Source organism: Cebus imitator, unplaced genomic scaffold (genome assembly GCF_001604975.1).
Source record: "Cebus imitator isolate Cc_AM_T3 unplaced genomic scaffold, Cebus_imitator-1.0 Scaffold238, whole genome shotgun sequence".
In the NCBI taxonomy this organism is placed as follows: Eukaryota; Metazoa; Chordata; class Mammalia; order Primates; family Cebidae; genus Cebus; species Cebus imitator.
In genome coordinates this window covers 770,655-788,347 of record NW_016107553.1, presented here as the reverse complement: position 1 = coordinate 788,347, position 17,693 = coordinate 770,655, and the positions used below count along the sequence as shown (strand labels likewise).

At 39.9% G+C, this 17,693-nt stretch overlaps 1 protein-coding gene across 3 annotated transcripts in view; it reads left to right on the top strand.

Annotated features, from left to right (window-relative positions):
- Positions 1–17,693, top strand: part of PDE6C (phosphodiesterase 6C) — a 62,516-nt gene that overhangs the window by 28,424 nt on the left and 16,399 nt on the right. For all 3 annotated transcript variants that reach the window (XR_005195398.1, XM_017498170.2, XM_037727715.1), the window contains exons 9-15: positions 562–711; positions 1,299–1,442; positions 2,872–2,940; positions 5,386–5,532; positions 5,758–5,865; positions 6,256–6,365; positions 11,199–11,286. Coding sequence is in view for 2 of the 3 variants with exons in the window: in XM_017498170.2 (XP_017353659.1) it covers positions 562–711; positions 1,299–1,442; positions 2,872–2,940; positions 5,386–5,532; positions 5,758–5,865; positions 6,256–6,365; positions 11,199–11,286 (816 nt within the window). In the remaining variant the exon portion in view is untranslated. The remainder of the gene's footprint in view (positions 1–561; positions 712–1,298; positions 1,443–2,871; positions 2,941–5,385; positions 5,533–5,757; positions 5,866–6,255; positions 6,366–11,198; positions 11,287–17,693) is intronic.

Sequence of the window (17,693 nt, the reverse complement as noted above, 5' to 3'; positions counted from 1 at the left end):
ATTTTTAGTAGAGACAGAGTTTCACCATGTTGACCAGGCTGGTCTCAAACTCCTAACCTCAGGTGATTCTCCTGCCTTGGCCTCCCAAAGCGCTGGGATTATAGGCACAAGCCAGTGTGCCTGGCCTCTTTCTTTAAATAAAAATAAACTAAGTGACGGTTGGGTGGGAGCTATCAGGGAGGAAGTACAGGGGAGTCTTGTAGCGATGGAATAGTGTTGTATCTTGATTCTAAAGGTGGTTGAAAATCTACACAAGGGATAAATTTGCATAGAACAATATGTACACACATACATGCACAAGTAAGTGCATACAAATCTGGTAAAATCCAAATCAGTTCTGGATTGTACAATGTCTGTTTTCTGGTTTTGATATTGTACTATAGTTACACAAGACAGTAGAAAATGTACTATAGTTGTGTAACCACAGTTACCATTGGGTGAAACTGGGTGAAGGGTACCTGGAAATTCTCTGTACATTTCTTTTGCAATATCGTGTGAATCTATGATTATTTCAAAATGAAAAGACAAAAAAAATAACTTGAGGTCTCTTCTCATTTGTAGAAAGGACCAGTAGATGAAACTGGCTGGGTCATTAAGAATGTTTTGTCCCTGCCTATTGTCAACAAGAAAGAAGACATTGTGGGAGTGGCTACATTTTACAACAGGAAGGATGGAAAACCTTTCGATGAGCATGATGAATACATTACTGAGGTAAGTGCAGTAATAAGAAAATGGGAGTGAATGCAATTCACAAAATAAGAGAGGGCTCATAATTATTTGTTATTCTGGAATATTTTGAAGGGCCATTAAAACATGAGTCACACACAGCTGTAACCAATATGTTGTTATTTTGTCATTTCTATTTCCTGACTTCTAAATGTGCAACATTTTCTACCAAAGTATAAAACTGTAGCTTAACCAAAATTCATGATAATACTAGGAAAATGGGAAAGACGATTTTCCTCTCCCTTTTTTCACTCCTTCTTCCTGTTACCTCTCATTCTTATTCTTACTCCTAGCCCCTTGCCTAATTTTTAGGTCCTGGTTGATTATACTGGTGTTGGTAACCCATCTCTCCTCTAACAAAGTATTCATGGTGCATGGTACACTTTAAAAAGCAAGAACTCAGCCAGTGTTATTGTCTGAAGCTGATGATTAGTATGCTTTTCTCAAATTAAAAGAAGGAATGGGTTGGTTGTTGATGGAAGGGAGGTTGATAGAAAAGCATGCAGATTGTTGCCTCCAAACCAATTTTCCTTTAACTGAAGAGAATTAGAATCACCTTTTATCCATTCCAGACTCTCACACAATTTCTTGGATGGTCTCTTTTAAATACTGACACCTATGAAAAGATGAATAAGCTGGAAAACAGAAAGGACATAGCTCAGGAAATGCTCATGAACCACACCAAAGCCACTCCTGAAGAAATTAAGTCCATCTTGGTAAGTGGGGAATTCAGCCCTGTGGACATAAGATGCTATCTAACCAAATATTCGAGAAGTCACCCCAATACCCAGGAGTCTGACAAATGCGAATGGTTTACTCCTGGGTTGAGAGAGAGAAGGAGGGAAAGAGGGGTTGGAAGAAGACATGGATGGCCCAGTGTACAGATACCCTTACTGGAAGTACAGCTGCTTGGCTGGAATAACACTTTGCTAAAAACAGCCCCTGTGGTTGTGGGAGCTAGAATAATAACATCTAGCAAGAAAAAAATATATTTTAGGAAGGGAAATGTATCAGTCAGCTATGGTCATATAATGCTGCATAACAACAACCCTAACACCTCCGTGGCATGCAGTAATGAACCTCTGTCTCTCACTCGCATTTGTGGGTTGACCAGGCTTTGACTGACAGTGGCTGGACTTGGCTCCAAGCTGTGAATTTGGTTTGCTCTATGTGTCTCTCATCCTTCTCAGACCAGGAGCTACTTGATAGACATCCTTCTCACAGAGATGACAGAAGCGCAAGAGAGCAAGCCCAATTGTGCAGGCATACTTCAAGTTTTGCTCACGTTGCATTCACAAAAATACTCACTGGGCAAAGAAACCCACATCACAAAGACCAACCTTATGGATGATGGGGGAGCAAGTGGGAATTTGCTAACCATGTTCTAATCACCACAAAATGAAGGGAAAATATCATGCACCCACCATCTCTATTCCTTTTATTTCCCAGGCTCTGTGTGTGTNTGTGTGTGTGTGTGTGTGTGTGTGTGTGTGTGTGTTTGTGTTTGTGTGTGTGTGTGTGTGTGTGTGTGTGCGTGTAGGTATAGTTTTGCTAGAGTGGGTTGTTTTTGGTGAGCGTGTTGGTTTTTGGTTTTGCTGAGTGGTCTGAGTGTAACTCAGTTTGAGAGTTTGAGATGTTAAAGGTGAGAAGATCTGGGGAGAATAAAGGAAATTGCAATAAGCTAATAGAAAAATAAATGTAAGCCACTCATTTTCTTTTTCCTACATGCAGACAACCCACATCTCTTTTTTTTCTTCCTTTTTTTTAACCAGCTACTGTAACCATTTGGGGGTAATTTAAAAAATCAAATATATCAGATTATTTCTTGAAAAAAATTCTTCATAATCAGGAGCTATAGGTCTTTGTATCCACGATGAAGAATGCATCTTTGCTGTGGAACTTATTATAGTATATTTTATTTATTTACTTATTTTTAGAGATGGGGTCTCACTCTCTTGCCCAGGCTGGAGTGCAATGGTGTCATCACAGCTCACTGAATCCTCTGACTCCTGGGCTCCAGGGATCCTCCCGCCTCTGCCTCCCCCATATTTTAAATATATCTTACCTAATATTTTAATAGTAGAGGAATCGGATGGAAATCTTCTCCTTTAGGAATTTCACACCTCAATTGCTTTTACATTTTAGAAATTTCAAGAGAAGTTAAATGTTGATGTAATTGATGAATGTGAAGAAAAACAACTTGTTGCAATTTTGGTAAGTGTTTTCCTTCTAACCTTAATGCCTGTTAAATAGATAATATATAAATCAATAATATATTAGGACATGCTTTCTTGTTTTTCAAGTAAATGTTTTCTCTTTTCTGATACTTCTCAAGGCTAAAAAGAAAGATTTCTTCTAAAGATAGATCTTCTGATTTCCTGCTTTTCTTCATCTTTGTCACCTCTGGTCCAATTCACACAGATAATTTACAATGGCAACTAGTCTAGACTACTGCTTAGGGGACTTCAGGCACAGAATCTGGGGATATCCAGGCACAGTTTATTTTAATAGCTGTGGATGACACCATGGCCACCCCAGGGGACATGACAGAGTTAGAGTGGAGCATGGATCCTTCTAGGCACTGGCCCTGCCCTCCACCTGCCATTTCTAGCTTCTCTTCTGGAGTCTGAAGGCTTCTGTGCTTTCTTATTGTTGCCAGTAGGCCATCCTATTATTTCTGGTTGAAATTAACTTTTTCACTCTGCTAATTCTGTCTTTTGTTGTGTCCAATCAACTGTTAAACTCTCAATAAGTTCTTAATTTCAGAGAGTTTTTTCAGTTCTAGAATGTACATTTAATTCTTTTGTTAAGGTTCTCTGTGTTAAAACTTTTTATCATTTGATCTATTTTGACTATCTTTCCCTGTATTAAAAAATGTATTGATGTTTATTATTTTAAGGTACCCATCTTAATACGAGAATCACCAATAGATCTTAATACCAGAATCACTCATGTTTTCATGTCATTGGAAGTTTCTCCCATGTTGCTTGGCTCCCCCTTTGAGCACCATCCTCTCAGCCTGGCCCAGAAGACCACCCTTTCTTCTACCCACCTGCCCTCAATAGTAGGCATCTTCTTGGAAAACAAAACTTTTGTTGACGTCCACGACACTAGAAATTCTTTAGTTTCTCATTTAAAGGAAGAAGGATCTCATGTTGTAGAAGCAATAAAGTGGACACATAACCAGTAGACTTCCTAAAAAACCGGCCAATTTTGAATGTAAAATCTAATCTGAGCAAATCTCAAATCATTGCTGCATAAAACAGGAATATAACACATATTTCAGAGGAGTTCTCCAAAGTTATCCTGGCGTAATTTCTCAGCTACATAATTATTTGTCCATCCTCATGTTCCTAAATCTTCCTCCTGGTCTGCACTTTCATGTTACCTTCAGGGAAGGCTCAGCTGATTTTCTGGGTGTGACAGCAACAGTTCTGTGCAAGGGTGTTAGGGGCCAGCCCAGGCTCGGGTGCTGGGGGGACTGGAAACCATAATTTTGCTTTAAATAGCCATATGCCATTTGGTGTTGAAATCTGCATAGATAGAGCATGGGCTGTCCCCTGAAACACATTCAACTTACTAAGAGGAGTGGCCTGCTTTTCCCTATATTTGTGTTCTTCTCAGCGTACTATTAAGGACATACTACACATTCAATAAATACCCACTGAACTGAATTGCTATTGGAGGTCTGTCTGGTACACCCACAAAGGTGCTGCCAACTTCCGCCTCTTGGCACTTTCTCTCCCACATGGAATCATCTCCCTGCTTCATTCTGCCAGCTCAGCTGCATGCATGCTCCTCCAGCATCTCTCCTCATTTAATTTCCCAACTGTCCAAGGTCTTTCAGTTTCTCCCTCTGCATGGAGCACTAGCCATACTCTCTGATTATTCTAAGCACTTACTTTTCATTCATCTACATTTTATAACCACTTTAATAAGTTAAGTTCTTTAAGGGCAGGATCCACATTTTTATTTCATAAGTCACGCCAATGCCATGTGCCTACTTCACTGTTTTTTCACATAATCTGGAATCCTAACTAGATGTGAATTCAATGAAATGTTTGCACATATACCTGTGTACTGCAGGGAATTCACTGGTTTATCCATCCATCCATTCATTCATTCAACAAACATTTCCTGAGCACCTTCATGGGACAGGTGCTGCAAATGTGGGATATGACAGCAAATAAGCAGATGATCCCTGCCCTCGGGGAGCTCACATTCTACTGGGAAACTGTCACTGAGCATATAAAGAAAAGTAGGAGACTTGAATTAAGTAGTCATTTACTGAATATTTCTTGAACAGAAAATAAGTTGAGTATTGAAAATGAGTAAGGCTTTTGTAACTAAACATTTTATTTTGCATCATAGAAAGAAAATAGCCACTGGAGTTGGATTTGGAATGGTATCCTATCACTTAGAAAGTTTTTAATATAGCCAAGTCTCAGTTTCACCACCTGTGAAATGGGGGTAATAGTGTAGGCCTGCTGTGAGGATAATCTGTGCAAACTGCAACATGTGTTCGCTGGCACGTGGTGCCTCAGCGAATCACACATTGTGCTCTTTTATTGTAATTTTGTTTTACAACAATGTTGACTATGGGAGTGGAAAGGGAAAACAGATGAAGTGTTCTGAAACAATCCTTCCTTATTTCAACAGAAAGAGGACTTGCCAGACCCACGCTCAGTAGAACTGTACGAATTCCGCTTCAGTGACTTCCCTATTACAGAGCACGGATTGATTAAATGTGGAATACGACTGTTTTTTGAAATAAATGTGGTGGAGAAATTCAAAGTACCCGTAGAGGTCAGATGGTATTTAATTTAAAATACTGTGTGATTCGGTGGCTCTATGTCACTGATGTTTTCTGTGGTTCAAAAGATGGACTCAGTTTGAATTCTCAATTAACTTTCTAAACACATCAGCTTAACCCGTCAACCGGACTAACACATCATTTTAGATAAGATCGCCACAGACCCTCTAACCTTTAGGATTTGATTCCAAAGTCTGAATGGTGTTGTCTTCTTTTAGGTTCTTACCAGATGGATGTACACTGTGAGGAAAGGATACCGTGCTGTCACTTACCACAATTGGAGGCATGGGTTCAATGTGGGACAGACCATGTTTACTTTGCTGATGGTAGGTGCAGAGAGCCGTAAATACTGGTAAACCTGCAGACTTCCCACTTGAATATGATGAGGAATAGACATGGTCTATCATTTTAGATGAGTAATTTAAAAATTCAGGGCACAAACCCCTCTCCGTTGCAGAGGAACCCAGGGAACGTGGGTATCCTTGAGTACTGGTGACATGATCACTCGGACGTTCACATTACTTCCCTTCTTAAAGGAAGGTTCAGTCATTATCCACAATGCTACAATACTCACAGGAAATAAAGTAAACTTGCTCCAAAAACCTAGTGGGCCTTTTCTCTATTGCAGGCAGGACTTGCTGTACTTGGTATAGAGGTATATTGATTCAAATCAATTATATATATATATATATATATATATATGTTATTTTTTTTAGACTGGAAGATTAAAGAAATACTACACGGATCTCGAAGCCTTTGCCATGCTCGCTGCTGCTTTCTGCCATGATATTGACCACAGAGGCACCAATAATTTGTACCAGATGAAGTAAGTGAACACGTGTTCAATCTTGACACTTATTGGTGGACATTGGAAGGTACCTAGGGTGAGAGGGACACTTCTCCCTGTTCCTTGGCCCAGTCAATCCCTCTTTGCCATGATTGGAAATCCCAGGGCTGGGCTCTGTTCCCTCCCAAGCTTCTGCCTTCACCATAATGTTGCTCTTTCTCCTTAGGGGCTTGCATCCCCCTTTCCTTTGTTTTCATTTCCAGATGTGCCGCTGTCTTCTTCCTGTAGGACTTCAGGCTTTCTTTTCTCAACCTTGTTTAATCAGAGTATTGAATTCCTATATTAAAGTGCATGAATCCAGCTGGGCATGGTGGCTGACGACTGTAATCCCAGCACTTTGGGAAAGTGGGGCTCACGGATCACCTGAGGTCAGGAGTTCAAGACCAGGATTTCGACATGGCGAAATCCTGTCTCTACTAAAAATACAAAAATTAGCCGGGCATGGTGGCAGGCACCTATAATCCCAACTACTAGGAAGGCTGAGGCAGGAGAATCGCTTGAACCTAGGAGGCAGAGGTTGTACCGAGCCAAGACTGTGCTACTGCACTCCAGCTGGGGCAACAAAGTGGGACTCTGTCTCAATAAACAAACAAACAAGGTGCGTGAATGTTAGGCTTACACTTGTACACTCCAATGGAGCACTCCCCAGCTCAGGCTAGAGAACACTACTTCTGGGCTCACTACCCTTCACTTCCCTGGTCTTTTTGCTTCTTCGAAACTCTCCTTCAGCCGGTCTTCTATCTTAACATCGATGCCATCTTTCTCTCTTGCCACAGAAAGGAAGTACACTAAGAAGGGTGCAGGCTCTGGGCTCAGGCAGATTTGGATTCACTGTTATGTTCACAAGTCATTTAAGCTTTCTAAGCCTCAATTTCCTCATCTGGAAAGTAAGAATTATAATAATGGTATCCAGCACATAAGGTTGTTGTAAAGATTAAATGGAATCATGCATATAAAGCCCTCAACACATGGTAGGATCTTGGCAGTTAATAAATATTAGGTATAATTGCCGGGCGCAGTGGCTCACGCCTGTACTCCTAGCACTTTGGGAGGCTGTGGCGGGCAGATCATAAGGTAAGGAGTTTGAGACCAGCCTGGCCGACATAGTGAAACCCTGTCTTTACTAAAAATACAAAAATTAGCTGGGTGTGGTGGTATGTGCCTGTCATCTCAGCTACTCAAGAGGCTGAGGGAGGAAAATTGTTTGAACCCAGGAGGCAGAGATTGCAGTGAGCCGAGATCACGCCGCTGCACTCCAGCCTGGGAGACAGAGCAAGACTCCATCTCAGGAAAAATAAATAAATATTAGGTATTATTATGATTACTATTATTGTTATGATGTCATTGGAACTCTTCATTCACCAGCACTGCTCGTGGCCCAGCCCAGCTCCTTGAAATAGGTTTTAAGATGGTCTCTCTGCCTTAGCCACACTTCATTCTCATTTCCGACATATGGCTTACCCCTCTCCAGAAGTAATGAAGTGTTATACACAGAACAGGCTTTGAAGTCTTGGGTTTGTGGGGACCAACTACTTCCTGGTTGGAGGATCTTGGGCAAGCCACTTAATCTATTTGAGATTCAGTTTCTTAGCCATGAAATGGATAAAGTATTGACCTCTCAAAGATTGTCGAGAGAATCAAATGAAATTACATAGATGAAACCTGTGAGAAAGTGCCTACGAGGCAGGTTTTGTATATAATTTCATTGAATGAAAAGCATTTTGTAAGCAGTGACTCCTCATCTTCAGCAATTCTACCTATTATAAGGCTTTGTCTTGAAAAGATGATCTCCATCCAGACTTCAGGCAAGAGACATCTTCATCTCAAAAGGTTCCAGCCTATACCAGCCACTCACTCCTCCTGAATGAAGTCCCCTGATAGTCACTGAAGTTCTCTTCCTCCTTCTTGATCAGTAGTATACTAGCCAATTCAGTTCCAGAGGAACAAACTGAGCACTTCTCAGGTAGCTGGTACTACAGGTATATGTTGCCCAGGCTATTGTTGAACTCCTGGGCTCAATTTTTCCCTCTAGAGACAAATTGGGCTATAGACAAAGTGGGCCAGAGACCAAGCTAAGGATTTGATACCTACTACCTCATTTAACCTTCACAGCACAGTGAAGGGAGGTACTGTTATCCCCCTCTTTTACTGATCAGCTCAAAAGATGAAGTCAGACTTGCCCTAGGTCATAGGAAGTAGCAGGATTGAAGTTGGCATCTTGCCTCCAGGTTTGCAGGAAGGATAAATGCAGCCACACGCTGCCCTCTGCATTGGCCTCATTTTCTTTCATCATTCCTCCTCTGTCAACTCAACTGTAGGAGCATGTGGTGATGGAAGGGCTTCCTGACTGCAGACTGGCAGTGTGTGTGTGAATGTCTGTGTGTGTGTGTAAATTCATCTTTCATTTTTTTGAGACAGGGTCTTACCCTGTCACCCAGGGACTGTAGTGGCAGGATCATGGCTCACTGCAGCCTTGAACTCCAGGGCCCAAGCAATCCTCCCACCTCAGCCTCCCAAGTAGCTGGAACTACAGGTGTATGCTACCATGCCTGGCTTTTTGTAGAGACAGGGCCTCCCTGTGTTGCCCAGGTTGGTGTTCAACTCCTGGGCTCAAGTAATCCTTCTACCTCAGCCTCCCACAGTGCTGGGATTACAGGCATGAGCTACTGTACATGGCCAATTAATTCGTTTTTTTCTTCCAATAAATCATTTGTGAGTGGGTTGCAGATACTATATTTCATTTCTAAATATTTCAGTGTATATTTATTAAGAATTAGGAGGACATTCACTTACATAAACACAATACAATGATCACCGTCAGGAAATTTAACGTTGGGGTAATACTATTATCTAATATACAATGTTTATTCAAAATTTTCCAATTACCACAATAATGTCCTTTATAGCTATTTTTCCTTCTAATTCAGGATCTAATCAAGGATCACACTTTACGTTTAGTTGTTAAATATCTTTAATCTCCTTTAATCTGGACTAGTTGCTCCACCTTTTTGTGTGTTTCAGGATGTTGACATTTTTGAAGAGTCTAAGCTAGCTATTTGGCAGAATATCTTTCAATTTGAATTTAACCACTTGTTTCCTGATTACTAAATTCAGACTAAACATTTTTTGGCAGGAATTCTACATACATGATGTTGTGTCTTTCTCAGTGCATTGTGTTAAGAAGCCCATGGTATCAATTTTATTTATAAATTATGTTCAATAAATCTCTTTATGTAAAGCAATATTTTCTCCTTTGCAATCAATAAGTAATATGCAAAGCATTATTTTGAGACCAGATGAATATTTAGCTTCCTAATAACATTTTTAACTAATGTTTTTAAACCTAAAGGAATTAAAGATACCATTCCTAACTAGAATTGAGGTTTATTCATTTTTTAAAATATATATTTTAAATTGCTACATAATATATGTTGCATATTTTTGGGGTATGTGATATTTTGATACATTCATATGATATGTGATAGTCAAAACAGGGAAATTGAGCTACCTATCACCTTCAACATTTATGATTTCTTTATGCTGAGCACATTCAAATTATTCTTCACTAGCTATTTTGAAATATACAATAGGTTGTTGTTTGCTATAGCTACTCTATTAATTTATTGAAGACTAGGTCTTATTTATTCTACGTACCTGTATATTTGTAACCATTAATCAACCTGTCTTCATCATTCTTACCTCCCTTCCATTCTTGGCCTCTGGTAACCACCAAATTACTCTCTACCTTCAAATAAAGGAAATGTGGTATATATATATATAAATATTATTCACCCACCAAAAAAATAAAATCTTGTCATTTGCAGCAATAGGGATGGAACTGGAGATTATTTTGTTAAGTGAAATAAGCCAGGAATGAAGAGTCAAATATCACATGTTCTTACTCATATATGGAGGCTTCAGAAGTGGATCTCATAAGACAAAGAGCAGTTTGGTGGTTATAGAGGCTGGAATTTACTCATTTTAAAAAATATCGAATGCCAACACAGAGGAGTTGTTTAAATATGTGTTAAAATTATGATCAATTGTAATATTGATTAGATATGGCCTAATTATTCTCCAGCTAAAGTATTTGCTTTCCCTGACCTGCCAATAACCTGGCTATGACCTCTCCCAGCCTAAAGTTTTGTTCTCCATTAAATAAATAAAACTTCTCTACTAAGGCTACCAGCCATGTTTTTTATTTCTTCTTTCTTTAAAATAATTTATTCTATATTTTCATGACAGTCTTCACATCATCTATAGACCTTTGACTTCAGCCTCTTTTGCCCCGAACGCACTGAAGAAAACCGTACAGAAAAGACTGGAGCCCTCACTTATATAAAGCTGTGATCTAATTGTTAATAAATGGGAACTCTAAGCTTAAATTTATGTCACTGTCTTGGGGGAGGAGAGAAGTGTTTCTTTATGGTGCTTTTCATCTTGGTTCCATGCAGATAACCTATGGGTTGCCACAGGTTTGCTATACATTTTATAAGTCATAGTCCACCACCACAAGCCTCAGGGAACTTAAAAAATTTAGATACAAGGAGCTGTTCTCTTAATTTAAACAATTCAATCACTTATGCCTTCAACAAATTGAGGGGTTTTTTTTCCAAAAGAGCAAATTCTCATCTTCTAAATTTAGGAAATCTTTTCCAATATGTTATTTTTGACCACTTCACAGGTACTGAGTTGGGAGGGAGAGGAGAGGAGACATTAAGAAAAATCCTGAAACAGTAAAGATACTGTATCGTATGAGCCTATGTATAATTTTTAAACAGCTAAAATCATGGCATATCGTTTTCCTTCTAGATCCACATCTCCATTAGCAAGACTTCATGGTTCTTCTATTTTGGAGAGGCACCACCTGGAGTACAGTAAGACTCTGTTGCAGGATGAGGTACGTGAACCTCTCTTTACAGCTAAACACAAGTTCTGGATCAAAGCACTAACCCACAGAGAATGCTCAGAAAAAGGGGAGCCTTGAGTTTATAGCAGCTGATAGTGCATACTGTTATTGAAGTCAATTGATAGAAATTGCTCTATTGCAATAGTTTTTGAACAACCAAGTTGGAAGTAGCTGAGACAGCTGAAGAGAGCCACAGAAAGTCACAGAAATCTCTGTGGGTCTGTGGGGAAAGAAGAAAAAGCTTATGGTGGATGCAAAAGGGCTCTGTACATCCCAAGCATATATAAATGTAAAGGGGAAAGGCGGCTACATGGTCACTGATTTTCTTACTCATTCATGGGGCATACACTATAGGGAATGGTCTATGCCTTTAAGAAAGTCAAGCTTTCATAGCGGAGTGTATTCATAGGTTCTTACATTGCTATAAAGAAATACCTGAGACTGTGTAATTATAAAGAAAAGAGGTTTAATTGGCTCACAGTTCTGCAGGCTGTATGGGAAGCATGGCAGCATCAACCTCTGGGCAGGCCTCAGGGAGCTTCAATCATGGTGGAAGCTGCAGGGGGAGTGAGCACTTCACATGGCCAGAGCAGAAGGAAGAGAGGTGGGGGGGAGGTACCACACAACACTTTTAAACAACCAGGTCTCATAAGAACCCACTCAGTATTGTTGCCAAGGAAGATGGGGCTAAGTCATTCATGAGAAACACTGTCCCCAAGATCCAATCACCTCCCACCTCCAACACTGGGGATTACAACTGAACGTGGAGTTTGGGTAGGGACACAGATCCAAACTGTATCATGGAAGTAGACATGACTTAGCCAGCCACCATCAGACAGGCACTAAGCCATGCTCAGAGAGTTTCAAGGGAGAAACCTCATTCGTGTGAGGACTGTGGCAGTGGAAAGGGGCGAAGAGGTGGGATTAGACATGGCTTTCTGCAGGAGCGGCTCTGAGCCCCTTGAATTCATTGTGAATTGCACATATTATGTACTACTAACCTTCCAGAGGGTGTAGTCATTCTTCTTCCCTTGATCAATTTTATTGAAGGAGTATATAGGCATGTGGAAAGTTGTGGATGTCCTCTAATTACACTGTCTTAAGAACGTTCCAAACCAAAAATGATTAAGGTAAGTCATTATTAGATTGAGGGGAGCACTGTTTTGTCACAGGCAGTGAACTTGTTTAGAATCACTTGCTCATGGACGGGCACAGTGGCTCATGCCTGCAATCCTAGCACTTTGGGAGGCTGAGGTGTGTGGATCACAAGGTCAGGAGATCGAAACCATCCTGGCCAACATGGTGAAACCCTGTCTCTACTAAAAATACAAAAATTAGCCAGGCGTTGTGGCACACACCTATAGTCCCAGCTACTCAGAAGGTTGAGGCAGGAGAAACGCTTGAGTGCAGGAGGCGGAGGCTGCAGTGAGCCAAGATCATGCCACTGCACTCCAGCCTGGGCAACAAAGCAAGACTCTGTCTCAGAAAAAAAGCTGGGTGTGGTGGCTCACACCTGTAATCCCAGCACTTTGGGAGGCCAAGGTGGGCAGATCACCTGAAGTTGGGAGTTCGAGAGTAGCCTGACCAACATGGAGAAACCCCATCTCTACTAAAAAATACAAAATTAGCTGGGTGTAGTGACACATGTCTCTAATTCCAGTTACTCGGGAGGCTGAGGCAGGAGAATCACTTGAACCTGGGAAAGGTGGAGGTTGTGGTGAGCTGAGATCAAGTCATTGCACTCCAGCCAGGGCAACAAGAGTGAAATTCCGTCTCAAAAAATAAATAAATAAACAAAAAAGAAGAAAGAAAGAATCACATGCTCATTAAGAAACATGAGCCCTCTGGAGAGTGGGCTTTTCTCAGTTTCAAGAATAATCTTTTATTAAACGCTCAGGGAGAATATATAGAAATACATCCAAGTTTAGAGATAATACTAAATTCTTCTAGGTAATGAAAATCCAAGATGGTCCATGTAAGCCAAGCAGGAAAATCTCATAAGGCAGAGCAACTGGGCAGAAAAATGGAAAAAGAAGAAAACTGCTTGTGTTGTTTTAACAATCTGGGATTGACACAGCACCTGACACCATTGCCATCCCAAACCTGCTGTGCCATTTCTAATTCTGCAATGCTCTAGGTGAAGCACTAACCTCATGTGAGTCCAGACGGTGGTTCTCAGACATGGGTACCTGGACCAACTCTTTTGGACTCATTAATTTAACAGGGCAGGGGCAGGCAGGCTATTAAAGCACAGATCCCGGGTCCCATTCTCCCATTACTAACCAGACTGACTGGAGTTTGGGCCTGGGAATCTGTATTTTGAACCAGACCCCTTTTAATTCTGATATGCAGACAGAATCTCTCCTTGCAGTAGAATTCATAGCATAGGTAACATCTGTTCTATGAGGATTAAAAGAAGGAGCAGAAGTGAAAGTAATTCAGAAAGGTAAGAGTAAATTGTTATTACCTAATTTGTTATAAGTCTTTGTTTTGCTGGTTGGGACAATCTTCGGTTTCTGAGTAAGAATCTTCTGTATATCCCACTGTTTATATGATATCACAGTGAGGTAGTGTCAAATGTAATGTCTCATATAATCATACAGTTACCTACTAAAACAAAATACAGTTTATAAACAGCAGCCAAATATCTAAATGCTTCACACTGGAAGGCTCCTAGTATCTTAAACGTTTTTCCTTCTGGGGTTTAGCAGTTTATAATAGAGTTATACTTTTCCATCTGAATTTTTTAATGTTATTTACTTTGCAGTCTGAACTGGATTTGATGGCTATATAAAGACTTATTATTCTTTCTAAAAAGGAATATTGCATCTCAGTAATCTGTACCATCTTTTCAAGGACCTCTCTGTAATACCATTCAACCTGCTAATTGCAGACTTTTAAAGCCTTGTCAATAGAGTTGCTAGGCAATGTGGTCACACAGAGCCTGTTTATGAGCATTCAAATGGGACACACACACAAAGATTGTTATCTATCAGATATTCCTTTTACATTTTGGGGAGACAATGTGGTTCTTGTATTTTTTCATTCTCTGAAGAAGATATACACCTTAAAATTTTTATTTTTTTTTTAATAAGAGAAATATTTGGGATTTATCCAGTAATTTCAGCATCTGTGGGCATTACTCAGCCATTTTGTTTGGCGTATTAGAAGGATTTGAATTGCAGTGTCCTTCTCTCTTAGCAGAGGTGAATTTACTGCTTTGAGGAATAGAACTGCCTGTGCTCTAAAGCAGACAGAAATCAACGCTTTAACCCAAATGAATGGGTGGAAACCTTGTTAGCAAAATTTGCACCAGTAGAAATTTAAATACTAGAATATACTGTAGAAATGACAAAATATTGCTCAGCATAAATAACAAAATCCTGTTATTATTCAAACATCTATTTCCAAAGCATATAATTTGATTTATGCTTTTTCATACCAACCCCATCAGCCTGTCCCCATTTTACACATAGAAATAGTGAAAGAGAAATCAAATACCTTGTGTACCGCCACTAGCAAGGCAAAAACATGTTGGCAATATTCTCTTGCGGGTGTCACAGGCACCACACTGAGGATTAGAATGGCCTGTACTTTCTCTGGCCTCAGCTACCTCGAGAGCCCCGATCAGAATCAATTAAAGGCATTTCTACCTGTCTGGGGAGTATTATGCAGAATTCACATTTCTATTGCCTTTTTAATAGGGAAAATAAAATAGACTCTTTCCGTGAGCAAATGAAAGCAGCTGAGCAAGTCAGCGCCCATGGCTAGGGCTGGGAAGTAGGTCTCCTTTCTCATCTGGTGCACCTGTCTCCACATAATGTCTTCAACACAATGCCCCCATAAAATGGAATATTACATACTTACATGTCTTCAATATTCATTAACAGTTATAAACATTACATATGCTCACTATAAAAGTCCAAACAATAGGAAAAACGTCAAAGACAAATATTTTTTAAATTGCTTCAAATCCTACCATCCAGAAATCAATATTTCATTAATGTCTAGTGAACCTCACTGCAGTCACCCTGTGGATATGTACAGGCAGCATGGAGAGAAGGAACTTTTGAAAAATGTGATCCCACTATTCAAGCTATTTTTTTAAGTCAGAACTGGTTTTTAATTAACTTCATTGAAGTATATGTACAATAAACTGCATCTTTTTTTTTTTTTTTTGAGATGGAGTCACTCTGTTGCATGATCTCGACTCACGGCACACTCCATGTCCTGAGTTCAAGTGATTCTTGTGCCTCAGCTTCCCAAGTAGCTGGAATTACAGGCATGTACTATCACACCTGGCTAATTTTTATTTTTTTTTTGAATTTTTTTTTTTGAGGCAGAGTCTCATTCTGTCACCCAGGCTGGGGTGCAGTGGCATCATCTCAGCTCACTGTAACCTCTACCTCCTGAGTTCAAGTGATTCTCCTGCCTCAGTCTCCTGAGTAGCTGGGATTACAGGTGCGCACCACCATGCCTGGCTAATTTTTGTATTTTAGTAGAGACGGGGTTTCACCATGTTGGTCAGGCTGGTCTTGAACTCCTGACCTCGTGATCACTTGCCTTGGCCTCCCAAAGTGCTAGGATTACAGCCGTCAACCACAGCGCCTGGCCTAAACTACATCCTCTTTAGAGTGCCCAATTCCATGAGTTTTGACTATTTTATAGTTGCTCTGCATCTTGATTGCAGAAACCAGCACCACAATCAAGATGCAGAACATTTATATCACCCAAGCAACTGCTCGTATCATGCCCCTTCACATGACATCTCACTCTTCACTCCCAGCCCTAGGTGGCAACCATTGAAATGTTTTCAGTTGCTATGGATTAGTCTGCAGTTTTTAGATTTTATATAAGTGCAATAATACAATTAACACAATAACAGAATATTCATGCAATCAATCATACTCTTTTGTGCTGGCTTCTTTCATGTGGAATAATGATTTTTAGATTACTCCATGTTGTGTATATCCATGATTCATTCATTTTTTTTCAGATAGGGTCTTGCTCTGTTGTCTAGACCAGAGTGCAGTGGCACAAACATAGCTCTCTGCAGCCTCAACCTCCCGGGCTCAAGCAATCTTCCTACCTTTGCCTCCCAAGTAGAGGCATGAGCCTCTATACCTGGCTAATTTTTTGTAGGAATGCTTTCTTGCTATGTTGCCTAGGCTGTGGTATTGAACTCCTGACTGGAAGCAATCCTCTCTTCTTGGCCTTCCAAAGCACTGGAATTACAGGTGTGAGCCACCATGTCAAGCTAATTCATTCTTTTTCATTGCTACGTAACTTCCCTTTATCTTAAATAAAAGATATTACATTTAACTTTATTTGAATTTAACAGAAGAAATGTTTTTGAAATGGAAGGAATTGCACAACTTCACATAATGGTGTCTTTATCACAAGAAATGTTAGCTCTTAAAGAGCTCTCTAAAATGAATAACAAATGACTATGAAAAATTATGAAAGGCTGTAGCTGAGCATTTAGGTGTTTGGCATTTTTAAGCTATGTGTGTTAACTTTACAGTATCTACTGTCTCCCTTCTGTGAAATATAAAGCAATTGGTATACTTTTTCTCACATCTCTGTTTTATATGGAATTATCATTAGTACATTTTTTACCCCATCAATATTTATAAAATTATATTTTGCTCTATTTCCACTATTGTTTATTTTAATTCAACATTTAAATGCGTCCAATACTTTTGGATTTGCATTTTAATATAAATTTTATAATTGACTTGTCCATTTACAAAATTGATTTGTAAATGGACAAATCAATTATAAAATTTATATTATATACACACAAACTTGTTGGTATTTTGGTTGGAATTGGACTGGCTCTATGGATTATTTTGTGTTCTCGCAATCATTTTATGCATAGGTTTTGCACTTGTTCTCCTTTGAGAATTACTCATCCCTGAATGGAGCCAGCTATCTACTGAGTACTGTGGAGAAAGGGCAGGAGTGAGCTGGGGAAATCCTCAGCTTCCAATCTGTTGTCTCAAACATTCTCTCACCAATTCTAAGGAACACACCTGTATTAGTCCATTTTCACACTGCTATAAAGATACTGCCCAAGACTAATTTGTAAAGAAAAGAGGTTTAACTGACTCACAGTTCTGCATGGTGAGGGAGGCCTCAGGAAACTTACAATTATGGCCAAAAGGGAAGGGAAAGCAAGGCACAATTTACATGGTGGCAGGCAAGAGTGTGTGAAAAAGAGCAAGGAAGTGGCACACTTAAAACCATCAGCTCTTGTGAGAACTCCCTATCACAAGAACAGCATGGGAGAACTCCCCCCATGATCCAATCACCTCTTACCAAGTTCCTCCCTTGACACCTGGGGATTCAATTTGAGATGAGATTTGGGTGGGGACACAGGGCCAGACCATATTAAC